The sequence below is a fragment of the Cololabis saira genome, chromosome 16, assembly GCF_033807715.1.
Source record: "Cololabis saira isolate AMF1-May2022 chromosome 16, fColSai1.1, whole genome shotgun sequence".
NCBI lineage: Eukaryota > Metazoa > Chordata > Actinopteri > Beloniformes > Belonidae > Cololabis > Cololabis saira.
This window is the reverse complement of record NC_084602.1, coordinates 12,320,426-12,335,740: the sequence shown is the minus strand read 5'-3', so window position 1 is coordinate 12,335,740 and position 15,315 is coordinate 12,320,426. Positions and strand designations below refer to the sequence as shown.

The window sequence follows — 15,315 nt, the reverse complement described above, 5'->3', positions numbered from 1 at the left end:
TCAGGTGACTAATCAAGGCTAAAAATAGTGAATACAATTATATATTTCTGCATAAATCAGTGCATAATCACCACACTGGCATCCATAAATAAAAGCTATGTAAACCAGGGAGTCGTCCTGCTTGTTACAGCGCCCGATAAATGTGACGTATGTCAAGGAAGGTTAGAAGGAGTGAAGAGCGAGCGAGATGAAAGCATGCTTGCAGAGATGTTTTACAACCCTGCTGATAGTTTCTTTGCAATATTTACCTCAGCTAGCAGCACAATACATAACTCAGATCCTGCTGCCAGCCTCCAATCACCTCATCTGAACAGCAGCACTGTCAAAACAGTGTTATACTACTCCAGATATAAAAATAGCATGCTGTGGTAAGGCGGTAGATGATGTGGCTGTGCTGCCATGACAACCATTTCATTTACAAGAACCAACTAAAGATGGTTGACAGTTCAATCTTTTAAACTCTACATGGTGATGGACACTGGGGATTTCTTTTTTTCATTTCACAAATTCTAAATATTTTTTTTCTTATTCATATCAGTTTAATGTTAAAACTAAGGTTAACAAACTGTACAATTCCAGATCCTTACCATGGTCAGTCCTGGTTGCATTCCGGCTCGGATGGCTTCAATTTGGGTTGGTGTGAACTGAATTGTATTCCTGCAAAAAATTCAAGATGCCGTTAAAATAATGAGCATCATCTGCAGACAGCAATATTATATCAGAATGTTTCCTCTTTCAGAGCTTTCAGAGATCATTTTCAGAGATTTTTAAGATAGAATTTATCCGTGGACTTTAAACAATGACGTCCAAATTGATTCTCAAACAGAGCAAGATGAATCTCTGCACTTGGTGTGGTTGCTTTGTTATGTTTTAATTAGTGCGGGAATATGTTAAAGACGTTAAAGATTTAACGTGTGCAAGAATATGACTCGCTTGAGCCTGCAACTCCTATAAGAAAATTGCTTACCTATTATGTGCTGTTAGCAGACAGCTTAAATAATACAGTGTACAACTTTGGGACTCATCATCTAATGATATTTTAATTGGGCGTGGCCGAGCCGGGACTTCTCACCGTTTAGGCTGGTTGTAGGGGTATGGCCCACGGTTGGGGGTGACATACGGTTCAACAATCAGGGTCTTGTCTTCCTCTTTGTCTTCCAAAGCTTCACCAGCCTTTCTTTTCTTCCCCTGGTCTGTTTTGTTTGAGATGGGAAACTTGATTCTAGGGAATAAAAAGGAAAAATTAGTTGGTTTTTTTTTTTACCATATTTAATTAATCCACATCAACAAAATGTTCAAAACATTGTTATATGTTAGTAAGATTAGTATATAAGGTTTAGCAAATGGGCAGAAGCATACATTGTTTATATCATTTCAGTAGATTATGTTTGTGACAAAAAAATTAATAAAATGGTGGTAATTTAGTTGTTTTTATTATAGGTAAATATAAAATAAAATAAAAGTTTATTTGCACTATTTCATCACTGGATATTTGAGTTTCACCTGAATGGAGGGACTTGGAGCTCACTGTTCTCCTCCATGACCTTGATGGTGTTATCAGGGAAACTTGATCGCAAGTGGTCAAGGGACAGGAAAGTGTCATTGAAGTCCAACGTGGAGATCTGATTGGGCATCTTGGAATAGTGTGCGCTGCCCGGGTCACCGTAGCCGAGGATAATGTCATGAAGCCAGTCTGGGACGACACACTCTGTGTTCATCAGGTTTCTGATGGTCTCAAGCACCGCCTGGAAAAGAGGAAAAGAGGAATATTTTACAGACATCAAGCAGACATGTTTTAGTTAAGCTAAACTAGGAGAAGGAGGTAGCGATAACTTACTGAAAACTAACTGAATGAGCATCAGAACTGACAATCATCCCTCAAAAGTTGGTTTGGACGAGAGTACCTTTGATGTGGGCTGATGGGCAGTGTGTAATTTGTAAGTCTGTCAGTTATATTTTAATAAGCTGCAAAGTGTCTAATTCAATGCACATCAAGTAGAAAGTGAGAAAATGTGTCTACTTCAGTAAGCGTCATAGATGGAAATGTTTCTTGATTACTCATTAGTTCCACTTATTAGATTCAGGATAAAAGGAAAGAAAAAAAAAATCAAAACATCTGCTTTTGCACCAGGCTGTAAATCACAGTGATGGCTGTGCAGAATCACAAATTGTATATATGATAAAGCGAGAATGAAAACTTTTTAAATCAAACAAGTGTGATGACATTCTTAGTGTTCCATGTATGCTCAACATTGTAAAGAAGTTTATATGTGCAGACAAGGTTAAAAAATAAAAATAAATAAATAGTAAATTTCAGTATCTTGTGTTGCATCTAGGGATGCAAATTATCGATTATTTCATTAATTGATAGTTGATAACCTTATCGATCGATCATCGATTAGTTGATAAGCCGCGTTTTTCCCCCATCTGAGATACAAACATAATTTTTTTTGCTTATATAAAATACAAAGGACATTTTAATGTATTCCTTAATCAAATATTTATTTGATACAAAAGTAACAAAGACATTTTTGTACCACAAGGAATATAATATAAAGTGCACTTCAAGGCTATTAGTAGTAGCAGCAGCCATAATAGTGTCATTTGTGTCAAGCAAATTTTAAGTTCTAGTTACGTTTTAAGTTAGAGTTTTGGCAGTGTTCAAAATAAAATTATGAGACCTGCTGTATTGGAGAACATTTTCTTTTTTTTTTTTTTTTTTCTTTACCGGGTGAAGGCTGATTTATGGTTCCGCGTTACAACCACTATTTTTATTTTTTACTTTTACTGTATTGCACCAATCACCACAACAAATTCCTTGTGTGTGTCAACAAACTTGGCACTAAAGCCCCTTTCTGATTCAGATTTCTGATTCTGATGTACCGGGTGAAGGCTGATTTATGGTTCCGCGTTACAACAACGCAGAGCCTACGGCGTAAACCCTGCGTCGATTTAAGGCGGAACCATAATTCAGGCTTTAGGGGGACATATCGGAGAACAACCAGAAGAATATAGAGTGGATTAAAAATAAAAGTTAAGCACTGAGCTACATGTGTCTCGCGTCTGGGCCATTGCAGACTCATTGCCTGAGCATGATATTACTAAAACCAAACATATGCGTCTCTTTCTTCTAACTTTATGTGCGCGGCGAGGCCGGTTGTGTCGCATTAAATGTGGTCCGGGCGTAATACCAGCTGGGGAAATTAAACGAAAAAAAATAAAAAATAAATAGATTAATTGTAATCGTTAATTTTAATCGGGTAATTTCATAACGGCAATTAATCGAAAATCGATTAATTATTAACATCCCTAGTTGCATCACAGTCCTGACACCTCCAGGTGTGTCTCTCCTGCTGTCGTCCACCTGGAAGCAGCCTCTCAAAACCTGCTATCAACGTCTCTTTCAGTCCTGCAATGTCCCATTGTCCCTCAGCAACAAAATGCTGTGTGTTGTCATTAATGGGGCGATGTGCATTTTTCACCAATAAAAAAGGTGGTGACATGCTTTCTTTTGCTTTGGAATCACTTTTTCTGAGAATAATCAATTTTTACCACTTATTTCTGCACCAAAAATGAAAAAATAACCATGGTGTATATCATTTATAATAACTCTGGTATCACTTGGCCCACCAACACAATTTACTAATTAAAACTAGTATATGAAGTCTGCACTTTCGATACGATTTGAAACATAGATGTTGACTGCAGACGCTTAAAACCAAGAGACAGGGATTATTAACAGGCCTAAATAAAATCAATAATTCTAGGTACAGTTGAGCATTTCCAACCTTGAAATTATTCTCCTTGGGCTTGCGTCTCATGATGATGTTGAAAGTGTCATAAGGGTCTTCGGTGCCAGTCTGAATACTGCTGGTCATGTCCTGCTGGTACTGGTTGGAGTCTAGCCATACGCGGAACGTTCTGGTGTCTCCTCGAAGCTTGGGCTTTGGGTCAGGTCCTAGACCGCAGAGGCAGAGAGAATATTCATTAAAGCACCAACGTTTTAAACCTAAAGAGACCTAAATGAAGACTAGAAGGATAAGGCCGACATCTATAACTGCATCTTAAAAAGCTCCTTCTCTTATGCAAAACCCATTCATTTCCATTCAAAGAAGCAGCAGTTTAAAAGAAGGTACCAAAGCTTGTTATGATCAAGTTTTTCACCTTTATGCTTGATTGACACACCAAGGGGCTTAGACCTTGTATAATGTGCACAAAGAGCAGCTTTCACAGATACCTAAACAAATTCAGTGTAGAGCCGCGGGCCACAGAGCAAGGGAGTGTAAGTAATCATGTTTGCCTTTTATGACTGTGCTCATGTGCAGTTACTGACTATTATAAGTGCAGTGATGGTTTGGGTGCATCCTTGACTCAATGCAATAATAATATAAGCTGCTGGGCCCAGGAGTGTGTGCCATTATTAAAAGCTGAGATTAAATCAATGCTTGAATAGAGATGGATTGTTTATATAAGACACAAAGAATTAACACATTGATCAGACTATATTCTTTCAGTGTTTTGGTTGTAAAGTTTTACTAAAATGATGTAAAAATGAATCGTAAACATCCCAAGATGCAAATCTCATTTTGTGTACTAATACATTCATCAAATGCCCGGGGATTTATGTGACAACCCTGCACCACCCAGTTAGCCTGGCTGTCACTGAGTTTAAGTAAGCTGACACTGGCAGGGCATGTTCCCTGGAATAGTGTTTATTCAGAAAGCCCTTGCTTCTGCATCTTTAATCGAAGCAGATAAGAAGACAAAGTGAAAAGTTGTTTCAGAACACATTCTGCTGGAAGAAGTAGATACAAATTCCTGCAGGCTAACTCAGGTGAATCTACCACTCAGAGCTGCTTCTTTAGCCTGGAAGCAAGAGCAGCAACAGCAAACAGAGATTGTGTTACTGCATAAATGTATCTGACTTTCCAGGGATGACTAGATTTAAATTTGATTTGTGGTTATTCATTCCCGTACCTCATAGACTCTTTACGGGGCCTGTCCCAATTATTTAAGCTGATCACTATCCATCAATCTGCCCATCTTACGGTATATTCTTCCTGTCATCCTGGGTGGGCCAGGCTTCCAGCTCAGCTGTCATCAACCAAGAGACGTGATACACTATGGACGGGTTGCCAGTCCATCACATGGCCACAGAGGCAAATGAGACATCCATGCACACATACTCTTACACCTACGGGCAGGGTCCGAAATTAACCTTTTGACTCACTAGCCAAGTGGACTGGTAGATTAAAAAAAACAAAATCAACCGGCAAAGCATATTTTTTTTACCAGCCAAAATAATACATCGCCTTTTTATGTTCCATATACATTCATTGCCATACGTTTTATTGAGATAAAGTATATCATTGAATACAAACTTAAATAGCCCATAAAAAAGTTGAAGCAGAATTATTTTTAATATATTGATGAATGGCTGTCTGTGTGTGTGTGTGTGTGTGTGTGTGTGTGTGTGTGTGTGTGTGTGTGTGTGTGTGTGTGTGTGTGTGTCTAAGGGACACAAGCTTCCCAAGATGCAAATTTGGCAGATATCCTGTATTTAACACTAAAATCTAGCATTTCACATGTCTTTTTACATTAATTGACACAGGGTGGTGTGTCGAGCTGGAACAGTCAATAACTCGCCTCTGAGGTATAAATCGCAGGTCAGGACTAATGTAAACAGGATTGGTGGGTCGTGGGTGGAATCTATCTGAAGGATATCTGCAAGCTCCTCATCTTCAGAGTCATGGACGTCATAAATGTCATAAATCAGCATATTAGAGAAAATAATAATTTACAAACTGAAGAACCTCAGAAGAACAGCTAATAAGGGCACATTTGAAATTTCTTGGCGACAGAACTATAGTAGTTCATCCATATGCTGACACTGAGGTAATCTGCAGGATAAGATCATTTGGCATTTTGTGGCTAAATGACATAGACACAAATAAAATGAATGTTGGTTCAATCTAACAAATAAAACCCTCAGGTTTGCTATTGACCTCAGGTTAATGAACCAGTAATGTGAACAGCTTAGGCTTCAGTGTGCCCGCCATAATGCAAACACGCTTCATGGGGAGTTGCTAATAAGGAATGTTGAGTATAGGTTTGATCAGAGGACAGTTCTTTGTAACATGTTCTTTGTTTGCATTCAAGTGTGTGTGTGTGTGTGTGTGTGTGTGTGTGTGTGTGTGTGTGTGTGTGTGTGTGATGAAGGAAGGGGAATATGAGTATACCTTCCTCGATGACGCGCCCCTTGTCATCCAGCATGCCCTGCACCTCACAGCCTCTCACGTACACCAGGCCAGTCTGATCCACAAACGACTGGCGCCGGTCAAAGCGCGTGCCGTAGAGCAGGATGGGCCGAACTGTGATCAGGAAGCAAACGTCGTGCTTCCGCAGGCCTGGAGGAGCATGGACAGATGGAAGTGTTAAAAGGTGAGAGAAAGGAGAATGATGGCTGGTTGAAAAACATGTACGGTATTTCAAAAATACTTCCTCCAAAATTACAAAGAAAACTCTACAAAACAGTCCGGATACCAATGGATATATTAATAGTTCAGTAAATCAATATGTATGTTTTTTTTTTTACATTTTCCAACATTGCTTTGATATTGATAGCATTCCTCAGATAAGGCAGAGGGAAAATGTATAATTGCTTAAATAAATAAACAAGAAAATGATGTATATTTTTTTCCATTTCTACTATACTACTATGTTTAATGAGATGGTAACTCTCAATGTTATTAATTTGATGTAATTCCTGAAGACTATCTTTAATGTTTGCTCTACGGTATGATGCATCTTCATCCCAATGAACGGCTTCATCATCACCAAACCAAGTGTCGCTCGACAGAGTGAGATGGATTAATTGGTAATTGTTGGCATCTCTCCTGGTTTTGTTGCAAATTTCCACAGTCACTGATGAAACGTTTCATCAATGACTGTGGAAATGTGCTGATTTTCTTCCGACAGTCGTCTTTTTAAGTTTCATCTGAAACTACAACCAACAAAGTTTGCAGCTCCATCTCCTTCTTGTAGCAGATTCATAACTGAATAACACTTTCACCTAATCATCCCCAGATTGTGACTGCTTCTCTTTTGCCCACCGTTATCTCGTTTTCTTGTATTTAGCTCTTCATGGTAATTTACAAGTGGCTTTTAATTATTCAGGGACAAATGCTTTGTTTTGTCCTGAGGTGTTATGGTTTTACTTGGTCTACCTGTGTGTTTCCATTTTTTTTTTTTATTTCATTTATATGTGTGTCAAGTGTTTCACAAAGTTATTTTGTCACCCTTTATGTTGAACTTTTTACCTAATGTCCTTCTTGTTGAGCATATGCAAATCAGCAATCAGCAAAGTGAAACTCCTAGTTCAAGTTTAGTCTAAACTGTATACTAATATGTATTTCTAGACTTGTTCACAAAGGCCAATCAATGTTATTCCACAATGTTTTTCTCCATTCAATTTGTAATAAATAAATTACATATTAGAAAAACTATGATTTATTTTCTAGAATATTCAGATGCTAAATTAAATAGTTTTGTTTCACATATGTGATGTTTTCCTTGACAAAATAAAACTACTGACTGAACATCCTTGACAAGATTTGATTTTTTTAACGTTTCGTTTTCAGTGAGCTGCAGCAAACAACAAGTCAAGTTTTGATGTTTTCAAGAAACTCAAAGGCTGACACACTCCCTTAAAACAGAGAGACTAAAGGCTGAATTATGGTTCTTGGTTCTGCATTAAATCAACGCAGCTACGCGGGAGGCTCTCCGTAGTCTACGCCGTAGCCTGACGTGCACCTCCCAAAAAATGTAACTACGCGTCGAGGCGACGCAGACCCGACGCAGACCGAGAGGGCTGTGATTGGTTCGCTTCGTAGCAACGCATTTCCGGTTCCGGTTCGTGAAGCAGTAGTGAACTTTCAGCGATCTTTTCTTCGTGTGTGTGTGTGCGTGTGATTTTTTTTTTGGGGTTGTTTTGTTTTTTTGCACAATAGTTGTCCTTATCTTTTTTATTCACTGTGACCGGAAAAGCCGGAATCTAAACAAAGTATCAACTAGCGCTCTGGGGGGGTATTGCACCGCTGCGAAATGTAGTGACAGAGAAGTCCGAAGGGTTCACGACGGCTTCACGGCAACGGCGTTTGCTCTGCGTTGGTTTTAACGCAGAACCTTAAATCAAGCTTAAAAGAGAGAAAACAAACAGGGTCACTGCCAGAAAAAAAGCCAATCTCCATTAAGACATGAAGTTGGCAACGGCGAGAGGTCAAGACCAAAAAGGATGAAAAACGGTGCAAAACAAATAAGAAGGTTAAAGAATAGGAAAAGTACAGAGAAGGGGAGCGAGATAAGCGTTTACCTTCCCACTCGTGCTTGATATGATCTTGTACATTGAGGTTAATCGTGACATCAGCTCGTACGCGAGCAGGCCAGCTCTCGCCGATGTTTGGTTTGGCAACCTCCACTATGGAAAAGGAGGTGATCGTCTGAGCCATCCGAGCCCATCCTCCAAACACCACTCCACCATACTCTGATTGCCTGTGTGCAGAGACAAACATGATGAGATGTTTCGACAAGTGCTGTGGGCTGTTGTCAGGATTGAAAATCAGTTGGATTTGGGGCAGCACATTGTACTTCTGCTTACTGATTTACTTCAGTGCAAACAACAAGCAAGATGTTACATCACTTGACATAATGGGAACACCTACTGTGTTAAAGAAAAGGGTTTCCAAATGCACTGCACTGATTGTATTATTTTCACAAAATAAGCTTTGATGTGATCAGTGTCCTTTCTAATTATCTCAAACGTTAAACCAAAACTTTAATTACGATTAATTAAGATTCGTCAGCCCTCGTACATCTTCTGAGGAAAGCTCACCATGGCTTCATTCTCCAAACCACATCCTCTATGTCCTGTCTGATCTCATACGTGGACTCCAAACGAAAGAGGTTAAAGTTCCTCAACAGGTAGTCGTGGAGAGTCAGGAACTGGAGATTCAGCTTTGGTAGAGCTAGGCAGCCTAACAAAATAAAAATAAGAAACAGTTAAAGTCAACAAAAAAAGAAAAGAAGGAAAATGACAAATTACATTGTTTGAAATGTCAGAGAACAAAAAGCTATGGAAGGCATCACATGCCACTTTAAAGGATTCACCACTCAGGTTATGCCAAATAAGATGAATAAGATCAGAATGACTAGAATGAGTCGACAGTTTATCATATGATATAACTGACATGTTCTGATGAATGTTAGGTAACACCAACACCTTCACAATGACAAATCGCACATTCAAGCAGAACACACACCTTCGCCTGAGTAGTACTCTGTTGGGACGATGTTTTCATCCCAGATTATCTTCTCTGTTGGATAAAGGGGCATCTGGTTCAGTTGCTCAATCTGAGAGATTCTGCGCTCATGACGTGACACCTGTGCAGAGGACACAGAACAAGCAGAGAGAAAACTGGGTTAATGAAAAAAAAATGTCCTTTTGTCCTCTTGGCTTAGTGTTTTGCGATCTTTACTTTCTTTCTTTCTAGAAGACAGACAAACAACAACAACAAAAGAAAAAAACAGAATTAGGTCACTACATCCAGTCTTTTGCAATGTTTTATCCGCCTTCATAGTAAAAGTAATTCTTATGCTTACTCTGTGTGTGTGTGTGTGTGTGTGTGTGTGTGTGTGTGTGTGTGTGTGTGTGTGTGTGATCTCCTTTAAATCTTAAGACCTGTGTCTTGGGTCATTGTTAAAGACAGCTGTTTTCAGGTTTCATGTGTAGTAAAAAAAAAATAAATAAAAAAAAATAAGCCACGTAATAGGACGTGCCCTAAAGTTAAAGTAAAAATAAATACATAAAAACATTTTAATCCTTGTAATTATTGTTGGGTCTCTAATGGTGCTTTTACACTAGTACCTACTCAGCCTGACTCTACTCGCCTTTGCGCTTCTCCACTAGGGGTTTAACGGTGCCGAGTAGATACTTTTCTGTATCTATTCTGCTGAGGTTCTAAGCGGCTGAGTCGGCTGTATCTGACGTCATCACACTACACGCCACCGATTGGTCGGGGGGCCGTCAGACGTCTGAGTCCGGAGGCGGAAATCAGCGAAAGAGCGACTCACGGCTTCTTGTTCATTTTATTCAACTAGCAATGGCAGCGCAAAAGTCTGTTTCATGTTCCAACTCTGAGGTGCAGATGTTCATAAACCTGGTGCTGAGGAGAGAATTAAAAAAGGGATCTAGACAGGAGATAAGGAACGACCAGATCTACCAGGAGCTGTCACTTCATAGCTGCTTACGGCTACCAACGGCGCTGAGACAAACAAACAAAAAAAAGCGTCGCTACTTGAAGCTTCTCACACTCTCATTTTTTTTTTTTTTGTCATTTACTTTTTATTGGTTTTGTACATAAACAAAAAAATCAAACAATCAACATGAAGACCTATAAATCCGAACAAATATCAAGGTGAAAGCAAAAGCGTACATAAGGGGACTGGTAAACACCTCCAGAAAAAGGAAAAAAGTACGTACGTATAAAAATATTCCGATAATCCAGTTTGAAATTACCTAAAGTCCGGTCTTGTGGTAGAGACATATGTAATCCACTTTTGCCAATTATCATTAAATGCCTCTTTTTGTGTTCTTAAATTAAAAGTAATTCTTTCCATTACATAGATGCTGTACACAATATCAATCCATTCATCGACACTAGGTGTCTCCCTCTTCAGCCATTTTTTTGTTATTGATTTCTTACAAGCCACCAGTAATATTCTCAATAAATATTTGTCTTTATTCCTCCATTCCAGTTCCTCTATATCCATCAAGTAAAACAAACTAAAGCCAAAAGTTAATTCTGTTGAAAACACAGTCTCAAGAATTTGATGTACTTGCAACCACACTCTCATTTTTTAACTTGATATTGAACACAAGCCACAGACCCAGCAGCACATTTATATCATCTCCTCCAAGTTCTACATCTTTAGTGTTGTTGTCTTCTTCGTTTAGATCACACAATCAAATACGTCACAGCAGCTTCGCTCCAACCTCCTACTTCTCATCTGGGTATTGAAAAGAAACGAGGGCAAGGGGAGTCGAGTCGGGCTGAGTAAGTACTAGTGTAAAAGCGCCATAAGTGTTGTTACACACCATCATATTTAGCCAGGAATTTTGTTTTCCCATTAATCTTTGATCCAAACACTTTTCATGTTCTAGGATTTTTGTGGTTGAGACCACAGTGTAAATAATATCTTAAATGTTTCATAAAGTACTTTAAGTGAGTTACTGACACTGAGGTACCTTTTTGTATTCTGCAGAATCCAATCCAATGGCTTCATTGAAAAAACTGACTCATGATCAATATTTATTCTGAGTACGACTTAAAGTGGAACCATGTGCGTAGTTATTTATAGAACGTTACTTTGCATGTTAATGAGATCCTTTACAGATTCTAATATTGGTGTGTTCCAGTATTAAAGGCCCCCAGTAACATTAGTTTAAAGAACAAAGTAGGAGTAATTATCAGTTAGGGTTCTGACAGACTGATAACCAGGATGAATGTGTTATTAATGAATGTTATGTTTTCCACTTTCAGATAAAGAATTAGACAGTTTATTTTGAATATCTACTAAAGTACCTTCTTTTTTCCTCCAACTGCTTGTTTGGCTGTGTTATAACAGAATATTACCCCTTTTACACCAAGCTGGTTCCAGGGCTGGTGCTAGTGCTGATGCTAGAGCCGGTTCGCGGTTGGTTCTAAGTAAGAACCGTTTGCTTTTACACAAGCTGGTGCTGGCCAGAGAGCTACGTCATCACGTTACTGTATACGTCACCACCACGCCCCCTCGTTTTCATCCCTACCCTGATCAGGAAGCTGAGAGCCAAAAGCTGTTTTAATTTCAGCTATAGCGCTGTCAATATGGCACTTTATTAAGTTTTAATATTTTTTCAGGTAAAGTAACCTTTAAGATCCCCAACCTGGGCTCAGTTTATCCAAATAACGCCTGTTAAGAAATTTGCTCTGAAAATTTCCGAATTTCTGGCTGACTGCCGGCTCCGGAGCCGATTTATGGTTCCGCGTTAAATCGACGCAGAGCCTACGGCGTAGGGTACGGCGTACGGTGCCCGTCGCCGCGTAACCTACGCCGTAGGCTCTGCGTCGATCGTCACACCATATGAGGAAGCCGACAGTTAAAAGCTGTTTTAATTCCTGCTGTAGCGCCGTAGGCTCTGCGTTGGTGTAACGCGGAACCAGAACCGCGGGCTGGGAGGCGTCCCCGCGGCCCGGGAATTTTTATTAAATAAATGGATCGAGCGTTGAAGACGGCGGTTAAGTTAGCAGACTCTTTTATTATGACATCCATTTATTTAATAAAAATTCCCGGCCCGCGGGGACGGGCTGGGAGCGGGCTGGGACGCGAGGCTGCGCTCCATCGGAGCCCGCCGACGTTACCGTTGATGGATTGTGCCGTAGACCACTGCTGCTTCTGTTTTACATCCATTATTAAATAAATGGATGTGATAATAAAAGAGTCTGCTAACTTAACCGCCGTCTTCAACGCTCCGTTGTTTAAAAACGGCGCTCTTCCGTGTTTATTCTGCTTTGTTTGTTCAGTAACACCGTCCCCAGCCCCGCCCCCAGCCCCCGACGGTTCTTACGCCTGGCCCAGCAACCAAAGAGGGCTGGTGCACCAGTTTTGAGAGCCAGGAGCCGGTGCTTAGGCTGTGTAAAACCAAAGAACTGGTGCTAAGTCTGGCTCTAGCCCAGAACCAGCCCTGGAACCAGCTTGGTGTAAAAGGAGTATGTCTGACCCACAATATATGCTGATCACGTTCAGTCTGAGATACTTGATGCAGACGTAATCTTTGTTTGTTCTGGACTGCTTTGAGGTTGTTGCAGTATCATGTGGTCAAAACTTCTTCCAACTTGCTGCCACTTTCTATTGTAGGAATGTTGTACCATGCACGTCTCCAGCTACACAAGTGCCTTGAGGGCTCTGTGTGATCCAAATCTTGTCTTCAAATTCTTTACAGAAGACCTTGCACCTTGTAATTTGCTGTAGCCATGTGGACACCACATGCCTGGAACCTTCTCTCTGTAGATGTTAGTATGCTGGGTATGTAGAGCACATGCTCCTCCAAATCAACATTATAACAACAACAACGATTACAGGTCAATAGTTCCTGCAGGCATCTGTGTGGACAGTGCACTTAAGCTGGCCTGGAACCAGGGAATACAATCAAATTAATAATAATAATTATTAAGAAATGCATGGCTCTCTTGTTTTTAGTGGGTGGGATCTGCAAATTTGGACACAAAGAGATGATCAAATGCTCCAATGTTTTCGTGGATCATGTACCAAAAGCCAACACTGCACTTACTAGCAACTCGAGGAGAAACTCCTTCTCGGTGGTGGTATCTTGCCCTTCATGCAGCTCTGGCAGCAAACACAGATACGAGGCCACCTGGTGGAGCATATTGGGACTGCAGAGAAACAGGACATAAACAAATTGTTAGTCAGCGAGAACATTTGTATTTGGAAATTACAAATTTAGTTCTCATCCAGAGCAAGGACAGCAATAAGCAGATAATATCAATCTGCAGTGGAGGGATAATGACTTGGAAATGTCTGAAAAGATGAAGATTAAGAGGAATGACAAACAAGTTCACTCATATCACGAGTCACAAATCCTTTTGATTTCCTGTTGCATTATATCTTTTTTTTTTAATCTTTCCAATGGTGACAATACTGCATGTGTGAGGATGTACAGGCTTATCAAGATCTTTATGCTCATTAGCACTGTGGTGCAAAGCAATTCCTCTGTTTGCTATGAGGCTGCACTCCTGCTCAGTCAGCGTGTGTGTGTGTTAATGGCTGAGGCCGCGCTGATGAGACAGGATTATGAAAATCAAAGCCCATCTCCGTCTCAGAAAGCTGAGGCGTGGCTCTCCGCATACGGACCTGCTTTAATCAAGCTGACACACTGTGACACGGGCAAGGTCTGGTGAACAACGAAGGACGGGCCCTGGACACCCTGTGACAGGGCTGGACAGCCACACGTGGCACTGACCGACTCAGAAACGTGTATGCGCATCCATTTAGCTTCTCATGATGCCACGCTTGAGCGGTGGGGTGGCAATACTGCCAAAGCTGCACTTTAGTGGCCCGGTGGATGACCTGCCACGGGTCGTGTGGACATTTCCCTTAGCAACAAAATAACAGCAACACAGCAGCTCACTGTGAATAGAGGGAGATGACTGGACCAGGTCATGACTGACAGCATAGCCACCGGCATAATAAGGTAAGGGTGGGATTGAATACAGACGTCTACAGTAACTTTACCTGCTATTGCCAGTGTAGAAGCCACTTTAAGCCACTGAGGTGTATTTCGACGGAAGAACCTTTTTGACGCGCTTACTTTTCATATGCCAGGTGCATGATGAATGAATGTCGATTTAAACTTTCTTTGCGATGCACAATATACATTTATTTGACACTAACATAATCCAGTTTGCAAGTTACAGACATACACCAGCCCGGTACGGCATGACATTCCGTGCGTACGTGCGGTCAAAAACTGCTTCCTCCTGCCAGTCGGAAACACACCTGGTGAGCCAACAAAGGTTCACGGACTAAATAGGTTTCAGCGTCACACTGAAGCCAATAAGCACCTTGTAATCTGCTCTTACAGCCATGATGGTCTTTTCCTGTTTAAATGTGTAAAAAAAAATGTTATGTTAACTGGTTCTCCTCCTAATCCTAGCAAATTTTAACAACTAATTGTTAATTGTCCATGGGAGTTAAAGGAGCTTGAGGCAGGATTTATGAAAATAATGTGTATACGTTTTAAGTTTTCTAGTAATAATGTCAGATGAAGCGTTCCAAACCAAAAAGAATGAGCCCTCTAGTGTATCTCTCCGTTGCCTTGAACAGGCTGTGTGCTGCAAAATGTGCTGCAATTCTGGGCCCGAATTTTCCGCGCTGTCCTGTGGATGTGACGTCACATGACGCTGCATGCGCGTTCTCCCCGTTCTCCCGTGCCGGCTTCACTGTTGGCTGCAGTACCCCCGACGGTCGTCGTGGCGCTAATGAGTGTCATTTCTTATTCTTGCTTCAAGCTCCTTTAAATATTATTAGTTTAAAGTTCCTCCAACAGGAAAATAAGCAAAAGCATAAGAACTTCATTTTTCCAACTGAATAGTTTGGCATTACTGTGCACACAACTCAATGAGACCATCTCCAAGCAGCTTCATATTCCAGTGACCAAAGCTGCAAATACTACGAAGAAGCATAAGGAAAATCGGATTGTAG

The 15,315-nt window shown here is 40.5% G+C and overlaps 1 protein-coding gene across 3 annotated transcripts in view; it reads right to left on the bottom strand.

Moving 5' to 3' along the window:
- aqr (aquarius intron-binding spliceosomal factor) overlaps positions 1–15,315 on the bottom strand; it is a 63,380-nt gene that overhangs the window by 37,469 nt on the left and 10,596 nt on the right. For all 3 annotated transcript variants that reach the window (XM_061744260.1, XM_061744261.1, XM_061744262.1), the window contains exons 15-23: positions 13,385–13,487; positions 9,318–9,438; positions 8,891–9,032; positions 8,372–8,550; positions 6,240–6,407; positions 3,789–3,958; positions 1,504–1,745; positions 1,073–1,222; positions 588–657 (exon numbers count right to left, since the gene is read on the bottom strand). In XM_061744260.1, coding sequence (XP_061600244.1) covers positions 588–657; positions 1,073–1,222; positions 1,504–1,745; positions 3,789–3,958; positions 6,240–6,407; positions 8,372–8,550; positions 8,891–9,032; positions 9,318–9,438; positions 13,385–13,487 — 1,345 coding nt within the window. The remainder of the gene's footprint in view (positions 1–587; positions 658–1,072; positions 1,223–1,503; positions 1,746–3,788; positions 3,959–6,239; positions 6,408–8,371; positions 8,551–8,890; positions 9,033–9,317; positions 9,439–13,384; positions 13,488–15,315) is intronic.